The sequence below is a fragment of the Diaphorina citri genome, unplaced genomic scaffold (assembly GCF_000475195.1).
Source record: "Diaphorina citri unplaced genomic scaffold, Diaci psyllid genome assembly version 1.1 scaffold488, whole genome shotgun sequence".
NCBI classification, from domain to species: Eukaryota; Metazoa; Arthropoda; class Insecta; order Hemiptera; family Psyllidae; genus Diaphorina; species Diaphorina citri.
The window spans coordinates 1-23,052 of record NW_007377923.1 but is presented as its reverse complement, the minus strand read 5'-3'; the positions used below and the strand labels follow the sequence as shown (position 1 = coordinate 23,052).

The following is a 23,052-nucleotide window of genomic DNA, read 5'->3' as shown; positions in this document are numbered from 1 at the left end:
GGAAATAGAAATATCAGGACAGAGAAAGTGGGAGCAACACATCTCAGGGTATAATGAAGAGGATCGTGGAAAATTCAAGAGCTCCTTCATTCATATTCAGGTTCCTGAGGAAATTCTATGGAAATTTAAATCCGGGCTCAGGTAGCCCAGGGGCCAGGCTACATTCCGAGTCCCAAGCACATCAGGGCCGAAAAAAAAAAAAATTTGACTCGGAGAATTGAAACCCTAATATGGAAACCCCATATGAGGAATCGAAATAGTGATATACTCATTCGAGCAAGGATACTACAGTCGTGTTTTATTATACCTCCTCTGTGTGCAAAGAGGCAGCACAGAGGTGATTTTCCACTCTGGGCGTAATGGCGCCACCACACTTGTTGCCACGGACCACTTATGTATTTTCAATGGTTATCTGAAAGAGGGCCTCTGAGTGAAATTTTGCTATTTCTTGATGAAAAAATACCAAGAATTTTAAAAAATAGTCTGTCTCTCGTGTTAAGGGAAATGTTTTAAAACATGGGTTTCTGTGGGTAAACACCATGGAATGGGAGACAGGATGTTGAAAAATGGTGAAAGTGCCACAGGAATAATAAAATACGGCTATAGTGTTGCTCGGAGCCTGAGTTGGAGAAAAGTAAAGAAGAGGTCATACCTACTGAAATATCGAGAGTTTTGGAGGTTACGTACTTCTAGGAAATCTCTTACATTGGTAAAGAAGAGGTCATACCTACTGAGATATCGATAGCATTGGAGGCCCCAAAAACCCCCCCCCCCCCCCCCCAAACACACAAAATATCTTCTATTTACAAAACTTGCAACATTGTCACCACTCCTACTCATGGTGTGGACAAGTTTTCCCGTTCTCTTATGAATAGGTACAGAGGAAAAAAATCGATTTAATATATTCACCAACTGATTGCTATGCCAAGAAGACAGACACAGTATTTCATTATTGTCAAAGTAGCATGGAGATGGAATAGAACTGTATAAAGGGAGTTTGTATTGGACTTGAAAGAGAGCAAAAAAATCAGGGATTTTTTTCCCTCATCTTTCTAGCACTTTCAATACTTTTTAAGCACACCTAAGTTGCATTTTCCTTTTGGACTTCATTTTGTGTGATAGTGTCTGGCCTAACCATAGGAAATTCAAGAGGGTGCCTCATCGGAATTGATTGAATTTCCGAAATTTTCCTGACAAGAAAATACACTTCTACCTAGTTATTGTTTTCTTCTATATTTAATACACCTTGGAAGATTTTATAACTTGACTTGGGCTCAGATCATCAACCTCCAAATCCACTGTGCGAATAACTACACCACTGGGGTTGATTATAGATTCCCTAAACATTACAAGTTTTCCCAAAACCATATTTATTTTAATCTATTAAACCTGAGAATTTTACCTGAAAAGATAAGATAAGAAGTGAGAGAAAAAGAGAGTGTATTTGCTATGTGTGCAAGGTCGGAGTTTGTTATGACGTGACTTTACAGTAAATATAACCTCTAAATATCAGAGTAATAAATTGGCACACATTAACAAAGGTACAACTCAAATGCTTTTATCCCTAATCACAACTCAAATGAAAGAGAAAGAGAGAGAGAGAGAGTAGAGTGAGAGAGAGTAGAGAGAGAGAGAGAGAGAGAGTAGAGAGAGAGAGAGAGAGAGAGAGAGAAAGAGAGAGAGAGAGAAAGAGAGAGAGAGAGAGAAAGAGAGAAAAAGAGAGAAAGGAAGAGAGAGAGTTTTGGAAGCATGTGAACACTTCAGGTAAGGTATTAGATGGGAGGGACTTTGGCTTGTGATAAAAAGTCACTTCCTAATTTTATTATAATTAGTACACTAACATTGAACTAATTGTTTGAGCTGAAAAGAAGTTAGGTGGGAATCACTTACTTTGAAATTTTCGAGTGCATGAAGCAGCTTACGCCGAAGCAAGAACATTTCCTCGGCACCACCCATATTGTTGACCCTATTCTCCAGTTCTTGGATAAGGGAAGCGACTAGATTAGTGACATACACTTCATGCTGGGGATTGTCCAAGTCAATGTCTGTCCTGGAAGCACAATACAACATTTCATGGTCATACTCAGAATCACAATACAGTCAAACCTGTCTAAGTGGGAATCCAAGGGACCGACAATTTTTTCCCACTTATCCAGGTTTCCCAGTTAAAAAGTGTTCCACTTAGAGGGGTTGCCATTTCCCTATTCCCACTTATAGAGGTAAATGTGAACACTGGTTTGGAGGAAGAGGAATATGCTATGCTTTCCTGCAAATTCCCACTTACAGAGATCTGCAGAAGGTTCCGGAGCTAGGAAAATGGCAACCTTTCCCACTTACAGAGGCTCCGTACTGAGTATCTAGAAAAAGTCATTCCCACATATGGAGGCTTGATTTTCTCATTTAAACAGGGTTTTTTTAGTACAAAATGAAGGGGCCATGATTTTTTCCCAGTTATCCAGGTTTCCCACTCAGACAGGTTCGACTGTACATATCAATCCACAAACATGCTAAAGTTTTAGACAAGGAGGATTCAGCTCCACATTGTGCTTGTGAAGGGTTGAATAGAGAAATACAAATACCTACCTAAAAATTTAGCCCGATTACCTTACTTTCCGTCCTATAGGATAAGGAAAGTACTTACCTACTACCTTTTTTCCATAAGATGCTTTTAACACTACTTGGCATGTTATTATTAATTTTTGTTAATTTTTTTCTATTACTAATGTAAAATAAAAGCCTGAACTTAGCTTTATTTTTCACATCTTTTTTGGCTTTCCTCATATAAGTTTCTTATAAAAAGTACATAATTATGTCACAATGTAAAAAATGAAAATATTTACCAGGCTTTGTCCTCAATCCAGGAAGCAAGAAAGTGCCGCACTTCAATGGGAAAGTGGTCGCCATAAATACTGTGCACTTCTTCCAAGTGTTGAGCTTTTGTCCACAAGGCCATGGTGTCAAATGTTAGGTAAATAGGGGGGCTAGAACATAAAACAATGTTAAATTCAAAAACCTAAAAATAACCCAGAAAAAGTTGGTCCGATAGTAAAGTGTTTTGTTGTACTTTTTATTAGGTATTAAATTAAGAAACCCAAGAATCCTAACCTACCCTATCACTATAGCTGACAAGATAAATAAGACAGGTACCTACCTAACAGGTGCCAGATAGTCCTTACAGGTGAAACACCAACAATAAAAAGAAAATACAACTTGAGCAATGTTATCTAATCCATATCTCTTGAATGAATGAAGTGATATCAGAACTTTTTGGAAATCCTAGGTTCCAAGCTCATTAAGTTGAATTTTATGTAACTAAGCCCCTGACTCAATCTCAATTCCAAGAATCAGCTCTGGGAATGCGTCCTTCGTCCTTGTGGGATACCGCCCCAATATCACACTAATGAAAAAGTTTTCAGGTAGGTACCTACTTACCTTTGATTAATTAATTTACAAAACGTTAGAACTTGGGGGAAAAACACATTTTAACAGATTAAGAAGCAAATACTTCGAAAGAAACAACTTTGGCAAAAAATTTAAGAAATGAACTTTGATCGCGAAAAAACAGATTAAGAAGCAAATACTTCGAAAGAAACAACTTTGGCAAAAAATTTAAGAAATGAACTTTGATCGCGAAAAAAAAAGAAAAAAAATAAAAAATTGCACCTCAACGAGCAGCAGCTCCGAGCTCCGCCTCTTGTACTTGTACCTTGTACCTTGTACCTTCTCTTTTGAAGTATTTCAAGCTAAGCTGGCAATAAATGTTTTTGAAGGGTGAGTTTTTATTGTCTAAAAAATATAATGTGAAGGGGGGTTTTACTCGTAAATTATAATTATTTGACTTCTATTTTAAAATGGTATCAACTTCTTTTCCCAGGGAAAAGCAATGAGCCAGAAAAAACTCCATTCAAGGACATCATAGCTAAGCTATTGAAGCCAGGTACGGAAATCAAACTGAAATCACTCAAGAAGATGGTATTTGCTGTGTACAAGAGTGGTGAGGAAGAAGTTCCCAGAGAAGTGCGAGAGAACTTTAACAAGAAGCTGTTGAAAATTCCTAATGTCCAAATGAATGAGAAAATGGTGAAGCTGGTCAAGTGATGTGATATGAATCAAAGAATTGTGATCTTTACAAGAAATGTGATTCAGGCAGTTTGGGAATTGTAACATGGGTTTTTATCAAGGACTGGGGGTATGTTAAATTCTTGAACATATTGTTCTATGACTGTTGGTTGGTTCTTTTCCAGAGTTCAAAGAACAGCAAGGACTGGGGGTATGTTAAATTCTTGAACATATTGTTCTATGACTGTTGGTTGGTTCTTTTCCAGAGTTCAAAGAACAGCTCCTAACAGGTCCTAACTGTTTGTCATTGTTTTTTCCAAAAGATCATAAAGTGACAAGCCCTTAATTTCAAAGGTGATACTGGTTGATGCCTGAAAAAAGTACTATGAATTTCTTTGTTATTTTCTTTTAATTTGCAATCATAAATTATTAGCCTACTGTTATTAAAAACAAAACGAAGTTTTTGTTCCATAATGTACTGTAACAGTGACTTCTTTATTTTTTATACATTACATATACGAAAATTACGATTACCTACTTAATTTATTTTATTTTTCCCCTTATTTCTATGCACCACTGATTGAGGTACTCAATAATAAAAATACAGTTTGTTAATATTTTGATTAAAAATACACCTAAAATGGAGGAGAGCCAACTTTATTCAACTTTTACACAAGTTTGTGTTAGGTATACTCATCATATGTAACAATAAATTATCCTAAAATTTCCCATAGTGTCACATTCTAAATAATGGGTCAGTCTCACTAAGTAAGTATTTCTATGGGTACATGACACGAAGAAATAATATGTACAAGGGTGTCATTCAAGAAAAATACTTAAATTAAGTATGTAATATTGACCTCATGAAAATGATAAAAAAAATGTTTTGTATAATTTATTGTATTCTTTCAATGGTTCTTACTATTCATTAACTTTGTAAAAAGGAATTGCCTTCAAAATCAGTACAGAAAGGTGGGCTGTGTTGCTGTTTCATATTGTTAGTACAACAAGAATAGAAACAATTGTGTCTCAATCTACAAAACCCATACAAATTGATTAAAAACCCTCCATGTTTGTAGACAAAACACAACCAATTTTTTTTTTTTTTTTTGAGATCATCCCTGTACAAATTTCACACTAATTTCTTAGCTTCAAAGAAGCTCTTCAGATGTCTCATCTGCCAGACACCCATGCACACTAAGATTCCAAGTTGAGCCAGGGACCACCAGAATACACGCTGATTAGTGCTTTCACTGGTTGCACGGAACCTTTCTTCTCGGTACTGAAAAAAAAAAAAGTGATTAAGACATCCAAGATGTGATCCAGAGGTTTACATGTAAACTTTACAAGCTTCTGGTTTGATTACCATCAATTTGAACCCTAATCAAGTATGTAATACCAAGTATTAGTACCTCAATATTTCATCTACACCTGAAATGAGGTGCAAGGTTGTAATCTAAAGTAGAACACAGGACAATTCACATACCCGTTGATAGTTCTGCTCCTTGGTGATTTGATCACATTGATCCAAAAGTTGTCTGACTCTCAACTGTAACTCAGACAGTTTGTCTTTCTGTGCTACTTGTGCATAGTCAATTGCATGCTCGCCAACTTGGATGTCCAAGTGTACCCTCAACTGGGATGCTCCCACCCACTTTGTGCTGTTCGAGTACAAACATATGACGTGCTCACCAGGCATATGTGAGGTGAAAGATATTCTGCCCTCGTAACTGTAAAGCTGAAAAACAGACATTGAAGAAAAGACAGTTTTAGTTACCACTGTAGAGCATGGGAACAAAGAATTTGAGGGACAAAAAATAAGTCAATGAACTTCATACCACCAATTAATAGTGAGATTTCGCATCCTGTTTCGGGTCCAATGTTCGACGAGTTTTGGTTTCTGCGCATGACACACGTTATGGGGTTTTGAACACGGGGATCGGAGTTACGATGTTTTGGCTTGAACATAGGGATTTTTTTCGTATTACGGTGATGAAATTCCCATGTTAGAAACGCGCGTAAATTTAAATTCTTTTTGAATAGATCACGGTTATTTTACATTTTTGAAGGGGAAATTAATTTTGACTGAAATTTTTTGATGTAGGTAGGTATCTTAATTAATTCAGAAATTAATTAAAAACAAAAACATAGCAAAAAACTCATTTTTTATGTAATAATTAATTATTAATTTTTTCTTTTCTTCGTTATCTGTTATGTCCTTTTTTTACCCATCGTTTTATTTGTACAAAAAAGAACGTAACAGATAACGAACACGGTGGAATAATTAAATTGAGAAAACAAATAAATAATTTTAAAAAATCATTGTTTCCTGTTTTTAATTAATTAATTCAAAAACTGATTTGAATAATTTGTTATTTAGGACAAGACAAAACATTGAACAAATTAAAGGTATGATTACTTGAGCGTCCGCTAGGTTCGCTTCGGTTTTCGGTTTCGGTTTTCGTTCGGTTTTCGATCCCGTGCTAAATCTAAAAACATGATGTAAACAAGATGGCGCCAACATGGGTTGCGTTATGGGGATCAGGATTCGATGCGAAATCTCCCTATTAACCAATATATTTTTTCCATGTGTATAGCCCAAGATTGAAAAAAAAAAACATTGGTGATACTTCTGTCCAAACTTGCAAATGCCATGTGATATTAACATGCATGAATTTTTGAGAACTTTCATATTTGATATAACTTACTCTTGACAAAATAATCTTAGAGTCTGGGTTACTGATCTGTACGTGCATACCAACACCAGGACTTGACTGCATGTAACCTCCTGTACGAGTGTCAAACAACTCTGTCTTATAGTTGACTGAAAAAGGAAACAAAGAGGTGTAAGATTAGTGTAATTAAATTGGTCTACTCCAACTGATGAGAGACTATCGGATGGACACATCATTATGATGGATCATTATAGCAGCTGTTCCATTACTTACTATAAGAGCACACAGCTGTGCTCCAGGCCAAGTCCAATATGAATTACAGAAAGCTGTGAAACCTTTGTTTTTTCAACACCCACTAATAAAATAAGCAACGGGACAGGAATGTGATGTGTAAGTTGTGTAACCAAGTTTATCACTTCTTGGAGCTCGAGTGACTGCACCACTTTTCACATGTATAAGAACCATCAGCTTGGTTCAGTATCTGTGTCATATACCTCCCAATCATTTATAAATCTCTAGTTTAAAGAAGCTGAGATTCACAGTTCACACTATAAAATTGTAAAAGGATAGGATAGATTCTTACTTATCACTTGAGTTTCCTCAGGGATTTCCTCTATGAAACATTTTCTCTCCGTCTCCGAGATGTGAAAGTAAAGGGCGTAGGAAAATGGTATGATCGCCAGGAGGACAACACACAGGAGCTGTTTCATTTTTCCAGGTAACTGTAGTAAAACTGCGAATTAAACTTCAGTTTTCATCAGAAAATTGGTCGACTTTCCCAATTTTCCCGTAAAAAAAAAAAAACAAATTTCTCGAAAAACGAAAATCTACACGTATCTGCGCTGCGATAAAACACGCCACAGAGGATTCGTGATAATGTGCACAGAGAACTTTACCCAAAGAACATTACAGACGATGCTGAATAATTAATCATGCTTGCTGCATATCCTTTTTCACGGCTGTAGCTATCGTCGATTTTTGCTTCGCGAGTTGACGAGTTCCCGATTTTATGATTACGAAGGATTGTGATGTCCGGGGCCATAATCTGTTAATTCGTTTTAATTCTCGGATTAAACAATCTGATTGGTTGATTTAATAAAATATTGCTTAATCCGAGAGTTAAATTTAACCCGAACACCGACGCATTCAGCTACTAGCACTGTTGCACGCGAATGTGTCAGACTGTCAGAGTTCAATTTTAAATCGTAGCCCTTGCCATATTAGATCAGTTGCGCTTACTTGGGTGATGTTTCAAAGTAATAGAGCAGAAAAAATGACGACCAATGGTATTTTTCTTTTTCTTCTACAACTTCTAGATACCGAGATAAATCGATTTAAAAAATACCGGTAAATTGTGAAGTTTGACGTCACGGCATACGCTCCTGTAGGCGATGACGTCATAATTCATAGCAACTCCTCCATTATCTGTATTACATGTTACTGTTACCACTATACTTCTCGTAGGTCTGTAGGTGTCTCTCATAACCAGAGCCTGAAACGATTCCTGTATAACAAGCCGAAGTGCCCCCTCTATTATGAAGTGCAATGAGATTCACCAGTTGCTTATGAAACACCTGTTTACCTAAAGAAGGGATACCTATATTAGAAATAAATTTACTACTGTCACTATGATGCGTATCTACGTAAATTTATTTCATAAAGCAGAAGAAAAATGTTCAAACACATAAAATAATATAAAATTAAATCGGTGTCCAAACTCTAAAATAAATATTTACAAATCGAGGACGAACTGGATTCACGTCAGATCAAAATTTCTTTGAAAGTGCCCAAGTTTTTGTTAATTCAAAGAAGCTCTTCAGATGTCTCATCTGCCAGACACCCATGCACACTAAGATTCCAAGTTGAGCCAGGGACCACCAGAATACACGCTGATTAGTGCTTTCACTGGTTGCACGGAACCTTTCTTCTCGGTACTGAAAAAAAAAAAAAGTGATTAAGACATCCAAGATGTGATCCAGAGGTTTACATGTAACATGTAAACTTTACAAGCTTCTGGTTTGATTACCATCAATTTGAACCCTAATCAAGTATGTAATACCAAGTATTAGTACCTCAATATTTCATCTACACCTGAAATGAGGTGCAAGGTTGTAATCTAAAGTAGAACACAGGACAATTCACATACCCGTTGATAGTTCTGCTCCTTGGTGATTTGATCACATTGATCCAAAAGTTGTCTGACTCTCAACTGTAACTCAGACAGTTTGTCTTTCTGTGCTACTTGTGCATAGTCAATTGCATGCTCGCCAACTTGGATGTCCAAGTGTACCCTCAACTGCGATGCTCCCACCCACTTTGTGCTGTTTGAGTACAAACATATGACGTGCTCACCAGGCATATGTGAGGTGAAAGATATTCTGCCCTCGTAACTGTAAAGCTGAAAAACAGACATTGAAGAAAAGACAGTTTTAGTTACCACTGTAGAGCATGGGAACAAAGAATTTGAGGGACAAAAAATAAGTCAATGAACTTCATACCACCAACAATTGAGTAGCTACTTCAATCAAGTAGCGACCAGTGGTGACATTGCCAGTGCAAAAAGATTATTGAAATATGGAAATTGATTGCAAAAGAGGCACTTAGTAATGTTGTGATATCCACGAAAGTTGTGAAAAAGCTCTGCTTTACCACAAAGACTTTGAGATTTTTTTTTATTTATTTTAATTTAATTAATCTATTACCTTCTCTCTCTCGTTCCATGGTAGTCTCAAGCTCCTCGAAATGCCGCAGTTTGATTTCCAACTTCTTCATTTGGGTCTCAACCAGGAGGGCCACCAGGGATTTGATCTTGCGCTCTTCAACTGCGGCCAAATGTTTGGCCTTGACAGCGGCAGAGGCTAGGGCCGCAGCTGCAGCAGACTGAAGCTGTGCGTCCTGAAAACAGAGGGGATTGTGGTTTTATTCACCACGTGTGGCATATGTCTAGCTGGGGGACGTTAAACAGGGAGTATACTAGCCTGAAATTACCAACCTCAGTGGTGTAGTGGTTAGCGCCGTGGACTTCGGATCTGGAGGTTGGTGGTTCGAGTCCAAGTCAAGTCATAAAATTTAGCGTAGTGCATTAAGCAGGGAACGACATTTGTGACAAGCATTTATGCTCAACACAATTAAATTTCCTTACCAGCCTGAACTTCCCTTGCTAAAGAAATAGCAAAGGTTGAGTACGAAGGGCGTCCACTCATAAAATTTGTAAACCAAATGTCAGCCCAAAGCAATCACCCTGGTTAGGGCTGATTGAGAGGCTGACTACAAACGCCGACCCCGTCTGAACACGGGGAAAGGCGAAGAAAAAGAAGAGGAGGTCTATGTTGTAGCATACTTATCTCGTAGTTTGCACCTCGTCAGATGGGCAAGAAACACAATACTTCCTATTTAGGTGTTGGGTCAACATGAGAACACTAGAAAGTAACCCGTTAAAATATTCTACCTGTGAAGAGTGTTACTTGTGTTCTTCTTTTCAAGATGAAACTTCACAAAGTCAGGTCAGAATCTATCACTACGATAAATATTTCTAATCGAAATACCTATGTATTTAAATATCAAATATTTGTAATATGAATGCATTTTTTTCGATGCCTATGGTGGTCGTCGAACCTGGGACCTTCTGTATGACAAGCGGGTTACCTCTGGGGTAACCGTGAGTATTTTTACCCCAATGCGACTAGCCTCTGGGGTTGACCGTGACCCTAATTACAGTATTTTTGTCGCTTCGGAATCGCACCCATCACGAGCTCCAGCTTACCAAGTGGCATATTGTATGCACAGGGTTGAATGGTAGAGATTGCCCTAGGCAATAATTTCGCCCTTTGTAATTTCTTGTATTTGTGTACTCTGAATTATAACCAATAGAGTCTAAATAAATAAATAAATACCATTTTACTTGGGTTATTTTAATTTATGGATTTGCCAGTGCAAAAAGATTATTGAAATATGGAAATTGATTGCAAAGGAGGCACTTAGTAATGTTGTGATATCCACGAAAGTTGTGAAAAAGCTCTGCTTTACCACAAAGAATTTGAGATTTTTTTTATTTAATTAATCTATTACCTTCTCTCTCTCGTTCCATGGTAGTCTCAAGCTCTTCGAAATGCCGCAGTTTGATTTCCAACTTCTTCATTTGCGTCTCAACCAGGAGGGCCACCAGGGATTTGATCTTGCGCTCTTCAACTGCGGCCAAATGTTTGGCCTTGACAGCGGCAGAGGCTAGGGCCGCAGCTGCAGCAGACTGAAGCTGTGCGTCCTGGAAACAGAGGGGATTGTGGTTTTATTTACCACGTGTGGCATGTGTCTAGCTGGGGGACGTTAAACAGGGAGTATACTAGCCTGAAATTACCAACCTCAGTGGTGTAGTGGTTAGCGCCGACGACTTCGGATCTGGAGGTTGGTGGTTCGAGTCCAAGTCAAGTCATATGCTGTTCGAGTACAAACATATGACGTGCTCACCAGGCATATGTGAGGTGAAAGATATTCTGCCCTCGTAACTGTAAAGCTGAAAAACGGGATGTTATTTTGACATTGAAGAAAAGACAGTTTTAGTTATTACTGTAGAGCATGGGAACAAAGAATTTGAGGGACAAAAAATAGGTCAATGAACTTCATACCACCAATTAATAAGTCATAAATAAAATTTAGCGTAGTGCATTAAGCAGGGAACGACATTTGTGACAAGCATTTATGCTCAACACAATTAAAATTCCTTACCAGCCTGAACTTCCCTTGCTAAAGAAATAGCAAAGGTTTGAGTACGAAGGGCATCCACTCGTAAAATTTGTAAACCAAATGTCAGCCCAAAGCAATCACCCTAGTTAGGGCTGATTGAGAGGCTGACTACAAACGCTGACCCTGAACACGGGGAAAGGCGAAGAAAAAGAAGAGGAGGAGGTCTATGTTGTAGCATACTTATCTCGTAGTTTGCACCTCGTCAGATGGGCAAGAAACACAATACTTCCCATTTAGGTGTTGGGTCAACATGAGAACACTAAAAGGTAGTATTCTACCTGTAAAGAGTGTTACTTGTGTTCAAGATGAAACTTCACAAAGATGAAACTTCACAAAGTCACGTCAGAATCTATCACTACGTTAAACTATTTGTAATCGAAATACCTATGTATTTAAATATCAAATATTTGCAATATGAATGCATTTTTTTCGATGCCTATGATGGTCGTCGAACCTGGGACCTTCTGTATGACAAGCGTGTTACCTCTGGGGTAACCGTGATTATTTTTACCCCAATGCGACTAACCTCTGGGGTTAACCGTGACCCTAATTACAGTATTTTTGCCGCTTCGGAATCGCACCCACCACGAGCTCCAGCTTACCAAGTGGCATATTGTATGCACAGGGTTGAATGGTAGAGATTGCCCTAGGCAATAATTTCGCCCTTTGTAATTTCTTGTATTTGTGTAAACCAATAGAGTCTAAATAAATAAATCCCATTTTACTTAGGTTATTTTAATTTATGGATACACTTACGAATAGGTTTTCATCCCGACTCGGAGTTTCGTCTATCTTATAGACTTTTTCAAGGGAAAACCAATTCGTAAGTATCCATAAATAAAAATAACTCAAGTAAAATAGTATTTACAAAGGATGTCAAAATGAAATAAATTCATTAATAGTAAATAAATACCTTGACCAATCGCTCCTTCTCGGTTTCCACTCGGGTGGTCTGTTCCGCTTTGTCCTCTCCTTCCTTCTCCTCCCTATCCACCTCCATTCCTTCCTCCGTCTCCTGTTTGACCTCTTTCTCCTCATCCTTGACCTGACCATTGGTCTTGGCGCCATCTTTGCCTTTCTCCTTGTCACTGGACGGCGCCGAGTCCTTGTTCTAGTTTAAAGAAGCTGAGATTCACAGTTCACACTATAAAATTGTAAAAGGATAGGATAGATTCTTACTTATCACTTGAGTTTCCTCGGGGATTTCCTCTATGAAACATTTTCTCTCCGTCTCCGAGATGTGAAAGTAAAGGGCGTAGGAAAATGGTATGACTGCCAGGAGGACAACACACAGGAGCTGTTTCATTTTTCCAGGTAATTCTAGTAAAACTGCAAATTAAACTTCACTTTTCATCAGAAAATTGGTCAACTTTCCCAATTTTCCCCTAAAAAAAAAAAAAGAAAAAAACCGAATTTCTCGAAAATGAAAATCTACACGTATCTGCGATAAAACACGCCACAGAGGATTCGTGATAATATGCACAGAGAACTTTACCCAAAGAACGTTGCAGACGATGCTGAATAATTTATCATGCTTGCTGCATATCCTTGAGTTTCACGGCTGTAGCTATCGTCGATTTTTGCCTCGCGAGTTCCCGATTTTATGGATGTCCGGGGCCATAATCTGTTAATTCGTTTTAATTCTCGGATTAAACAATCTGATTGGTTGATTTAGTAAAATATTGCTTAATCCGAGAGTTAAATTTAACCCGAACACCGACGCATTCAGCTACTAGCACTGCTGCACGCGAATGTGTCAGACTGTCAGAGTTCAATTTTAAATCGTAGCCCTTGCCATATTAGATCAGTTGCGCTTACTTGGGTGATGTTTCAAAGTAATAGAGCAGAAAAAATGACGACCAATGGTTTTTTTCTTTTTCTTCAACTTCTAGATACCGAGATAAAGCGATTTAAAAAATACCGGTAAATTGTGAAGTTTGACGTCACGGCATACGCTCCCGTAGGCGATGACGTCATAATTCATAACTCCCGCTTCGTTTGTTTGTGCGCAAGCGTTTCTGCGCATTTTGACGTGAAATCTGACGTCACAACTCTTTGAACTTTTTCATTAGAATGGCAATTAAAATTTGAATTTTCGACCTTTTAAAGTTACATTCCCGGAGTTTTGACCTCAGATTCGGATTTTTCACAACTCTTTCGTAGGAATCTACCTTTTATTAATATTATTTTTCCAATTGCAACTCCTCCATTATCTGTATTACATGTTACTGTTACCACTATACTTCTCGTAGGTCTGTAGGTGTCTCTCATAACCAGAGCCTGAAACGATTCCTGTATAACAAGCCGAAGTGCCCCCTTGTGATATGGTTATCAGTGTGATGATGCTATCCCATGTAAACTTTATTAATTTAGTTAGTAGACAAATTAAATTTCAACAAATAAAAGTTCTATTTCACAATTTATTTGATAGTTTAAAATTTAAAGGTTGAAAGATCGTAATTAAGATGCAGATTGAATATTGAACTCTGTTTACCTGAAGGAGTCCTGCAGCCGGATCATATTTTCCATCAGCAGTGGAAGCTTCAACATTCTTGATGTGAGCATCCATGATAGCAGCTGGTACTTCATCCTAGAATACATAGATAAAGAGGTCTTAATTGAAGTAAAAAGTAATAGAAATGTACACCCTGGTTCACTAAGGGTACAAGTGACATTTTTTTCGAAATCGAGTTATGTGTTAAAATGGGTTAATGAAAGGTTTATAAACACGGAGCACAAGCGATACCTCGTACGAATGATATCTAGGCATACCTAGCAGTTACACCCATTTTAACACATAATTCGATTAACCCATTTTAACACGTAACTCGATTTCGAAAAAAAAAAAATAAAAATAAAAATAAAAAAAAAAATAACTTGTACCCTTTGTGAACTAGGGTGTACAAATTAGCTTTGTCTACAGAGGTCCTTTTATTTATTGAAAGTAAACAAAAGTAAAGAAAAAGTAGTTGTGAATGTGAATGGAAAAAAACTCTATGAAAGTAAATAACCACACCTACACAAAAGTCAGCTGGGGGTTCCATGTGTATGCAGGCCACATGCTACATTGGCAGGTATTTCGCGGGCCACAGGGGGAGCAAGCCCGTATCCAGGATTTTCTTGAAGGGGTGATGGATATTCCACATTTTCGGAGTCCACCCCATAGTAAAAGAGCAAATACGAAGCTCGAGGGGGCCCACTCAAAAAGCTTCGCATGCCACAAAAATTGTCCGGTGGTTCACATGTGGCCCGTGGGCCGCTAGTTGGAAATCGCTGTACTAGAGTAAGTTCTCACCTTGATTCTGGCGAATTCTTCCATGGCGGATTTGGCTGCTGAGGAGGCTACCCTAGGATCGACTACGGAAGCCAGGAAAGCTACAGTAGACATGATCGGGTTGCCTGCCTTGCTGAATGGAATGGGCTGATAAGCCAGGGGACCCAACGCACCACCTGAAGAGAAGAAAATAAAAAGTCAAATCAAAGCATGAATCTTCATGGTAAAGCAGAGAGCTTTTTTACTACTTTTGTGGGTATTTGTGGGTATGTGGGTAACACAACTTACCTCCTCTTAGAAGTTACAATAGTAATCCTAATCCTAAGTTACAATAGTAATCTCCTAATCCTAATCCTTTATCACATATTCTTGTAATTTTTTTTCTTTTTTTTTCTCATTTTTTAATATTTAAACAAGGTTTTTGTTTACATATGTTTAAACTACACCTATGAAATATATAAGACCTTGTTTAGATTGCGGAAGTAAAGGGACTTTTCAGTCTCATTCTGGCAGGATAAACAAGGTATATTCTATTCTATTCTAGTAACTACTTCTCGTCGTATGTATGTTATGTACCTATTATTTTCAAATAAAGATTAAACATTGTAAAAAAAAAGAAAATAGCAAGTAAAAATACAGCCTTACAGATAAGGTTCGTTCTCGGAACGGCTGGCTTTCTATCTCATCCTTCTTTGCTCTTCGATTTCGGGACGATAAGACCTTAGCAGTTACACTCAAATACAGCTTTCCCTATCACCTCTTAAAAATAAGACTTAAAAACTGATATCGCGACTTTTTCCCCTCCAAGGGACCATTGAGGAGGTATAGGAATGCTACATGCTTTACCTCCTTGATCTGGCACCCGCGCCACTACTAGCAGCCCCGGCACTGGTTCCTGTGGCAGTCATCAGATCGTCCACTGAGATACGGAGCTGTGAACATTTGGAGAAAGAAAGAAAAAAAAAGGTTACTACACGAAAATTTAGCCCACTCAGCCTCATGAGGAAAATGAAAAGCTACATATGTAATACAGGGTTTGTACGCTTTTCCCGGAATGAAATTCCATGACTATTCCAGAATGAAAATTACCATGAGTTTTCCAGAAAATTAGGGGGCGGAGATGCTTGAATATCAGTAAAGAAGGGGTTACCTTGTTTATCCTGCCCGAATAGGACTGAAAAGTCCCTTTACCCCAGCAGTCTAAACAAGGTCTGGTATATTTGATGGGTTAAAGATTAACCCATCCTGGAATGCCCAACATTAGCGCCTGCTCGCATACCTCTCTCTCCTCAACCAAACCTAGGTGACGATCCCGATGGCATAGAGTCCCTATTCGCCGAGGCTGGAGTAGAGGGTGTGGCAGGAGGGTTCCTGTTGCTGTAAACCAAACAATCAACAAAGTCAAATCAAATCACAAATTATTCGTGTTAAAGCAGAGCTTTTTCACAACTTTTGTGGCTATCTCAACATAACTAAGTGCCTCCTTTGCAATCAATTTCTATGTTTCAATAATCTTTTTACACTGGTAATGCCGCCACTGGTCGCTACTCGATTAAAGTAGCTACTCAATTGTCCTCACGAGGCTGAGTGCACCCCGAACTCCAAGCACAGAGCCGAAGAAACTTCGACCCCGCCGGGAATCGAACCCGGGATAATGTTCGTTCTCAGAACGGCTGGCTTTCTCCTATCCTGTCTACCTTCTCGCTTCGATTTTGGGACGATAAGACTATGGCAGTTATAGTTCCCTCCATCCAAACCTTTCTCCTTCTTCGCCTTTTCCCTTGTTCAAACGGGGTCGGCGTTTTTCGTCAGCCCTCAATCAGTACCTAGGGCGATCGCTTTTGGGCTGACATTCTGGTTTGGCTACAAAATTTTTTTACATTTTTATTTTTTGGGGAAAATAAAAAAAAAAACTCTTTTTTTTTTTTTTTTTTTTTTTTTTTTAGCTAGAAAGTGCTAAAAATTGGTGGGGTTATAAAAAGTCACTCACTGGTCCAGCTTGAGTCCAAAGTTAGCGGACATATCAGGTCCTCCCTCCTTCTTGGCTCCCAGTCCGAGGGTCGCGGGTTCGATTTTCTTGTCCATATCGAGCAGAACCTTGGCGGCAGAGGGCTGTGCGGTTTTGGGCGGATTGACTGGTTGCAGGCCGGAGGGTGTGTCGGTGAGAACATGGAAGTGAGACGTGGGGGGAGGCCCCATTGTGGTGGGCTTGGCATCTGAATCCACCTGGGGGGAGGGGATTGAATAATACAAGGTTTAAGTAGATTTCCAGATAAATGGGAATGGTAATGAGACTAATAAGTTTACTTTTAGTGAAGAAAACTAACATAATAACAATTACTTAAGAGGGAGATAAATGGGAATGGTAATGAGACTAATAAGTTTACTTTTAGTGAAGAAAACTAACATAATAACAATTACTTAAGAGGGAAAAAAAAAGAAAAAAATCGAGGAAGTTTAAAAAAAAAGAGAGAGAGAGAAAGCAAAATATCAAAATAGACAATAAATGTACCAATAAACATCTCTTTCGCGATTTTTGGTCTGATGATGAGAATCTGAGAATTCTCGAAAGCTCACCAAATATTTTCACCAGTTGAATGTCGAATCTAAATTGTCTTTGAAATTTTTAATTAACATTTATCTTACCTGATAGTTGATCAGACCCCATTGCTCTAGGAAAGCGTGTACTCTCATGATAGCGCACACATCTCCCGCTAGGTTTCGCCTGCATGCCGTACTTGTGACGTACTCACTTGGATTCAGACGATAGGTATCAATCATGAAGTTCCTGCAATCAGAAATAGGCGATTTCAGAGACCCTGTTGAACAAATTCCTGACCAAAAGAAAACACTCGGTCGGTCCTGAATTATTTAAAAATGTTCAAGACAAGCAACCTCCGTGGCCGAGTGGGTATCACACTAGGCTTGCACGCAGGAGGCATAACACGATTGTTCAGTTCAAGACAAAAATAAGACACGAGAAAAACAAATAATTGAATTAATCTGAACACTTATCAGTCTTCCTCTTTTACTTATACTGATAGCTTGGAAAATTATTTACCAAATACCCAAGACTTCGTTTAGACTGCGGTAGAACAGGGACTTTTCAGTCTCAGTCTGGCAGTTTAAACGGGGTAATGCCACGCTTTGTCAGGACAGTGTATAGCATCCCATAAAAAAAAAGTATAAACGAGGTATATTCCTTCTCTCCACACTTTAGGGTACGATAAAACCGAAGCAATTACAGCCTCTCTACTCTAAAAATAATAAAACGCTTAGACGGGCAGTGTAATTTTTTCTTACCTATACGCAACGTAAACTTCGGGTGTCTTCGACTTGTTCTTGTTGTTGAAAAATTCCGGCAGAGCGCGCCGCTCTATAGCATGGATGGAATTATAATCGAACCACGCAGAATAGGATGGTATGAAAAAAAAAAAAAAAAAAAAAAAAAAAAAAAAATGCAGTTTCTATATCTAATTTCACCGAAAATGAATAATGTAGAAATATTCAGCTAATTAAATAAAACGAATATATCCACCCATTTGCCGATTTTGAAAATTTCTCATTACTTTCTCATTACTAGTATAGCTTCACTATAACTGCAGTAATAAAAAGTAAAAAACGTAACTACAGACTCGTTACTTCCTCAGATATACCAACCTCAGTGGTGCAGTGGTTAGCGTGGTGGACTCTGGATCTGGAGGTTGGTGGTTCGAGTCCAAGTCAAGTCATAAAATTTAGCGTAGTGTGTTAAGCAGGGGACGACATTTGTGACAAGCATTTATGCTGAACACAATTAAAATTCCTTTTTTTTACTTCCCCAGATATGCCAAGAAGCCAGCAGCACTGCGCAACAAGCAGGCAGCATCGCTTTCTCGTGATTGGACAGAACAGGAAACTCTGCTCCTCCTGGAGGCGCTGGAAATGTACAAGGACGATTGGAACAAAGTTTGCGAGCACGTCGGGTCTCGAACCCAGGACGAGTGTATACTGCACTTCCTGCGGTTGCCGATAGAGGATCCCTATCTTGAAGATCCGGAGTCGGGAGGTGAGTGCTCTATCGGATCTCTTACCTTCTAGCAACCTCCTTGGCCGAGTGGGTATCACACTAGGCTTGCATGCAGGAGGCCCGGGTTCGATTCCCGGCGATGCCGAAGTTTTTTTCGGCTCTGTGCTTGGAGTTTGAGTCCTTGTTTTCCTCGCCTTCCTTCTCCGGAACCGTTCCCGCGATACCGCTCTGTGGGAAGGGGGACACGTTAACAAATAAATTAGACTTACTTCATCATGGACACTCGCAGAATAGGATGGTATGACGATGTGATGCATTTGTTCCGTAGCAGTGTCTTCATCGCGATCACGATGGGATGGCGAAGTACGACCATTCTCACCCTGAAATACAATAAATTAAGGTAGGAAGGGAAAGTGATAAATTAGTTTAGAACAGAATTAAATAGAGTAGAAAAGAGAAAATAGTAGAAGAAAACAGCCGCGGTAGACGAGTCTTTCAACTTCAAGCAACCAGTGTCCATGATAAAGTAAGTCTAATTAATGTATTGACCGTTGCAATGAACTCTCAAGAATACGTAAGATTAACAAAATTAATGAAGTTTTTGTAGGAGGTTCATGAGATATGTCTACCAGTAAGTTCAATTTAAAATGTGTTCAATTATGTACATCTCAAATTCTTTGTGACAAATCAGAGCTTTTTCACAACTTTCGTGGATATCACAACATTACTAAGGAGGCACTCCTTTGCAATCAATTTCCATATTTCAATAATCTTTTTACACTGGTAATGCCGCCACTGGTCGCTACTCGACCCCGCCAGGAATCGAACCCGGGACCTCCGGCGTACAAGCCTAGTGTGATACCCACTCGGCCACGGAGGTTACTGGAGGACACGAGAATTTGAAGCAGAATAGGATGGTATGACGATGTGATGCATTTGTTCCGTAGCAGTGTCTTCATCGCGATCACGATGGGATGGCGAAGTACGACCGTTCTCACCCTGAAATACAATACATTAAGGTAGGAAGGGAAAGTGATAAATTAGTTTAGAACAGAATTAAATAGAGTAGAAAAGAGAAAACAGTAGAAGAAACTAGAGTTGTGTTAGAATAGAAGATTTTACAAGCGGATGGTCTCATGCTTTCATGGAAGTCTCAGGAGAGTCATGTAAAATGAGAACGACAAATGCGCATTTATATTACATTATTATTATTACCTACATAGCTACTCATTTTCCTCACGAGGCTGAGTGGGCCCCGCGACAGCCAGTCACGGAACCAATCATTTGATACGAATTTTTTGACCCCGCCGGGAATCGAACCCGGGTCTCCCGCGTCCAAGGCGATCGCTGACCTAAAGAAGAGAATAAAAAACTTACCGGCCAGCTTAGTTAGCTTGGTCCTGTCTTCCTTCTCTCTTCGATTTCGGGAGGATAAGACCATAGCAGTTACAGTTCCCTTTATCAAACCTCTTTAAATAAATAAATAATAAAAAAATAAAAAACTTACCGAAGCTCCAGACTCCTTGGTAGGGGGCACGATGGGTGCACCCTCTCCTTCCCCCTTCTCCATGTCCTCGTCCAGATCCGCCACTGTCCCGGACTTGAGGGGAGCTCCCTCGTTGTCTCGCTTGCTGACACCACTTGTCTTACCTCCGCCACTGCTCGGGGTCACCTGTAAATAGATCAGTTGCGCTTACTTGGGTGATTTTTCAAAGCCATAGAGCAGGAAAAATGAGGACCAACGGAATTTTTCTTTTTCTTCTAGGACTTCTAGATCCCGAGATAAATCGATTAAAAAAAAAAAAAAAAAAAAAAAAAAAAACAACGGTTAAATCGTTGAACTTTGACGTCACGGCATTACGCTCGTAGGTGATGACGTCACATCCAAATGTCCCGAGCAAAGCTCCTTCGCAAGGAACACTTCAGAGGTGGTGTTTATGTAACCGGGGGGGGGTTTTGGGAGGTGGAAGCTTGGACGAGGTGAGATAGGATATTGTTTCTACAGTTTTGATTGGAGTGGTAACTTAAGCAAGGATAGCGTGGGAGTGTTGGGTATTGTTTTCAACCCTCTGTCGGCGGCCATGTATTAAGAATTATTTTATGTTTTATTTTTGTATGTTTTGTATTCGCTTGTTTGTAATATCTAATTAAATGAAAAGAAGATAATATAAACGTGAAAACTCGAACATAAAAATGTAAAAAATGAATTCAGATTGTACAAGTTGCGGAGAAAAAAATTAAAATTTCGAATTTCCCGCCAACTTTACACGCTCATGAAGGCTGTGTTAAGTTACCACATCATTTTCCACACGCCAAGAAAGGACGGGAATGGCCTATCTCAACCCGGTACATAAAACGTAGACCTTACTTTCATCGTTTGGTCAACTATTAATAAAATACAGTTATCATGACTAATTGTATTAGATTATACTGCATACCTCTGCAATGTTAGGTTCCACGCTCATGAAGGCTGTGTTAAGTTACCACATCATTTTCCACACGCCAAGAAAGGACGGGAATGGCCTATCTCAACCCGGTACATAAAACGTAGACCTTACTTTCATCGTTTGGTCAACTATTAATAAAATACAGTTATCTTGACTAATTGTATTAGATTATACTGCATACCTCTGCAATGTTAGGTTCTGCAGGAGGGTCTTCCATGTCCTTGGTGAGATCATCGGCCTCTTCTTCGGTTTTGATTTTCTTGGAGGGGACTGCCGAGGCTGGGAAGAGTGTCTATTACCGCGTTTAGATTCAAATTTCTTCTGACCGACTCGTGGATGTAAATTTGTTCGTAGCTCATGACTTCACGGTATTTGTTCCCTTTGTATAAGACGTCTAGTTTAGTCTTCGTGTAGTCATGGCCCTCATCAATTAGGTGGTCTGCATAGTTGGATCTGCCTTTAGTTGAGTTCCTGGCGTTCCTCCGTTCGTGTTTTAATGTTTCTACGGGTCATGCCTACGTATTCTGCACCACATTCACAAGTCAGTTTATAGACCCCACTACATTCTTCATCTTCCACTTTGTCTTTCCTGTTAAAGAGTGATGTTAAGGGCTTACTTTGGAAGGCTGGTTTGTATCCATATTTTCGGAAGATTTCATTGACAGGATGTTCTTCCCATCGTCGCCGAGGCTGGAGTAGAGGGTGTGGCAGGAGGGTTCCTGTTGCTGTAAACCAAACAATCAACAAAGTCAAATCAAATCACAAATTATTTGTGTTAAAGCAGAGCTTTTTCACAACTTTTGTGGATATCTCAACATAACTAAGTGCCTCCTTTGCAATCAATTTCCATGTTTCAATAATCTTTTTACACTGGTAATGCCGCCACTGGTCGCTACTCGATTAAAGTAGCTACTCAATTGTCCTCACGAGGCTGAGTGCACCCCGAACTCCAAGCACAGAGCCGAAGAAACTTCGACCCCGCCGGGTATCGAACCCGGGATAAGGTTCGTTCTCAGAACGGCTGGCTTTCTCCTATCCTGTCTACCTTCTCTCTTCGCTTTCGGGACGATAAGACTATGGCAGTTTTAGATCCCTCTATCCAAACCTTTCTCCTTCTTCGCCTTTTCCCTTGTTCAGACGGGGTCGGCGTTTTTCGTCAGCCCTCAATCAGTACCTAGAGCGATCGCTTTTGGGCTGACATTTTGGTTTGGCTACAAAATTTTACGAGTGGATGCCCTTCGCACTCAATCCTTGCTAATTCTTCAGTTAAAAAAAAAAAAAAAAAAAAAAAAAAACTGGTGATACTTCTGTCCAAACTTGCAAATGCCATGTGATATTAACATGCATGAATTTTTGAGAACTTTCATATTTGATAACTTACTCTTGACAGAATAATCTTGGAGTCTGGGTTACTGATCTGTACGTGCATACCAACACCAGGACTTGACTGCATGTAACCTCCTGTACGAGTGTCAAACAACTCTGTCTTATAGTTGACTGAAAAAGGAAACAAAGAGGTGTAAGATTAGTGTAATTAAATTGGTCTACTCCAACTGATGAGAGACTACGGGATGGACACATCATTATGATGGATCATTATAGCAGCTGTTTCATTACTTACTATATGAGCACACAGCTGTGCTCCAGACCAAGTCCAATATGAATTACAGAAAGCTGTGAAACCTTTGTTTTTTCAACACCCACTAATAAAATAAGCACCGGGGCAGGAATGTGATGTGTAAGTTGTGTAACCAAGTTTATCACTTCTGTGTGACTGCACCACTTTTCACATGTATAAGAACCATCAGCTTGGTTCAGTATCTGTGTCATATACCTCCCAATCATTTA

The 23,052-nt window shown here is 39.2% G+C and overlaps 3 protein-coding genes across 3 annotated transcripts; all 3 read right to left on the bottom strand.

Annotated features, from left to right (window-relative positions):
- Nucleotides 1-1,821: 1,821 nt before the first annotated feature.
- LOC113467494 (signal transducer and activator of transcription 5B-like) lies at nt 1,822-3,556 on the bottom strand. The gene is made up of 4 exons (XM_026823709.1): nt 3,496-3,556; nt 3,433-3,464; nt 2,841-2,981; nt 1,822-2,050 (listed from the first exon to the last, which is right to left on the bottom strand). The coding sequence occupies exons 3-4, from the start codon at nt 2,951-2,953 to the stop codon at nt 1,837-1,839; spliced, it is 327 nt and encodes a 108-aa protein (XP_026679510.1). The 5' UTR covers nt 2,954-2,981; nt 3,433-3,464; nt 3,496-3,556; the 3' UTR covers nt 1,822-1,836.
- A 1,033-nt stretch (nt 3,557-4,589) lies between these two features.
- Nucleotides 4,590-7,570, bottom strand: LOC103509321 (transmembrane emp24 domain-containing protein eca). Its single transcript, XM_008473932.3, has 4 exons — nt 7,318-7,570; nt 6,768-6,883; nt 5,546-5,797; nt 4,590-5,341 (listed from the first exon to the last, which is right to left on the bottom strand). The coding sequence occupies exons 1-4, from the start codon at nt 7,442-7,444 to the stop codon at nt 5,192-5,194; spliced, it is 645 nt and encodes a 214-aa protein (XP_008472154.1). The 5' UTR covers nt 7,445-7,570; the 3' UTR covers nt 4,590-5,191.
- Nucleotides 7,571-8,850: 1,280 nt separating this feature from the next.
- Nucleotides 8,851-22,701, bottom strand: LOC103509324 (SWI/SNF complex subunit SMARCC2-like; the record flags this gene model as incomplete). The annotated part of the gene is given in 16 exon segments (XM_026823704.1): nt 8,851-9,173; nt 9,437-9,629; nt 10,771-10,995; nt 12,388-12,585; nt 13,960-14,064; nt 14,770-14,938; nt 15,595-15,680; nt 16,092-16,125; nt 16,739-16,974; nt 17,395-17,536; nt 18,052-18,175; nt 19,062-19,137; nt 20,265-20,429; nt 21,386-21,487; nt 21,899-21,929; nt 22,593-22,701. Coding segments are annotated over 16 exon segments (2,318 nt in total), but the record flags the coding sequence as incomplete, so codon positions are not given.
- Nucleotides 22,702-23,052: the final 351 nt, after the last annotated feature.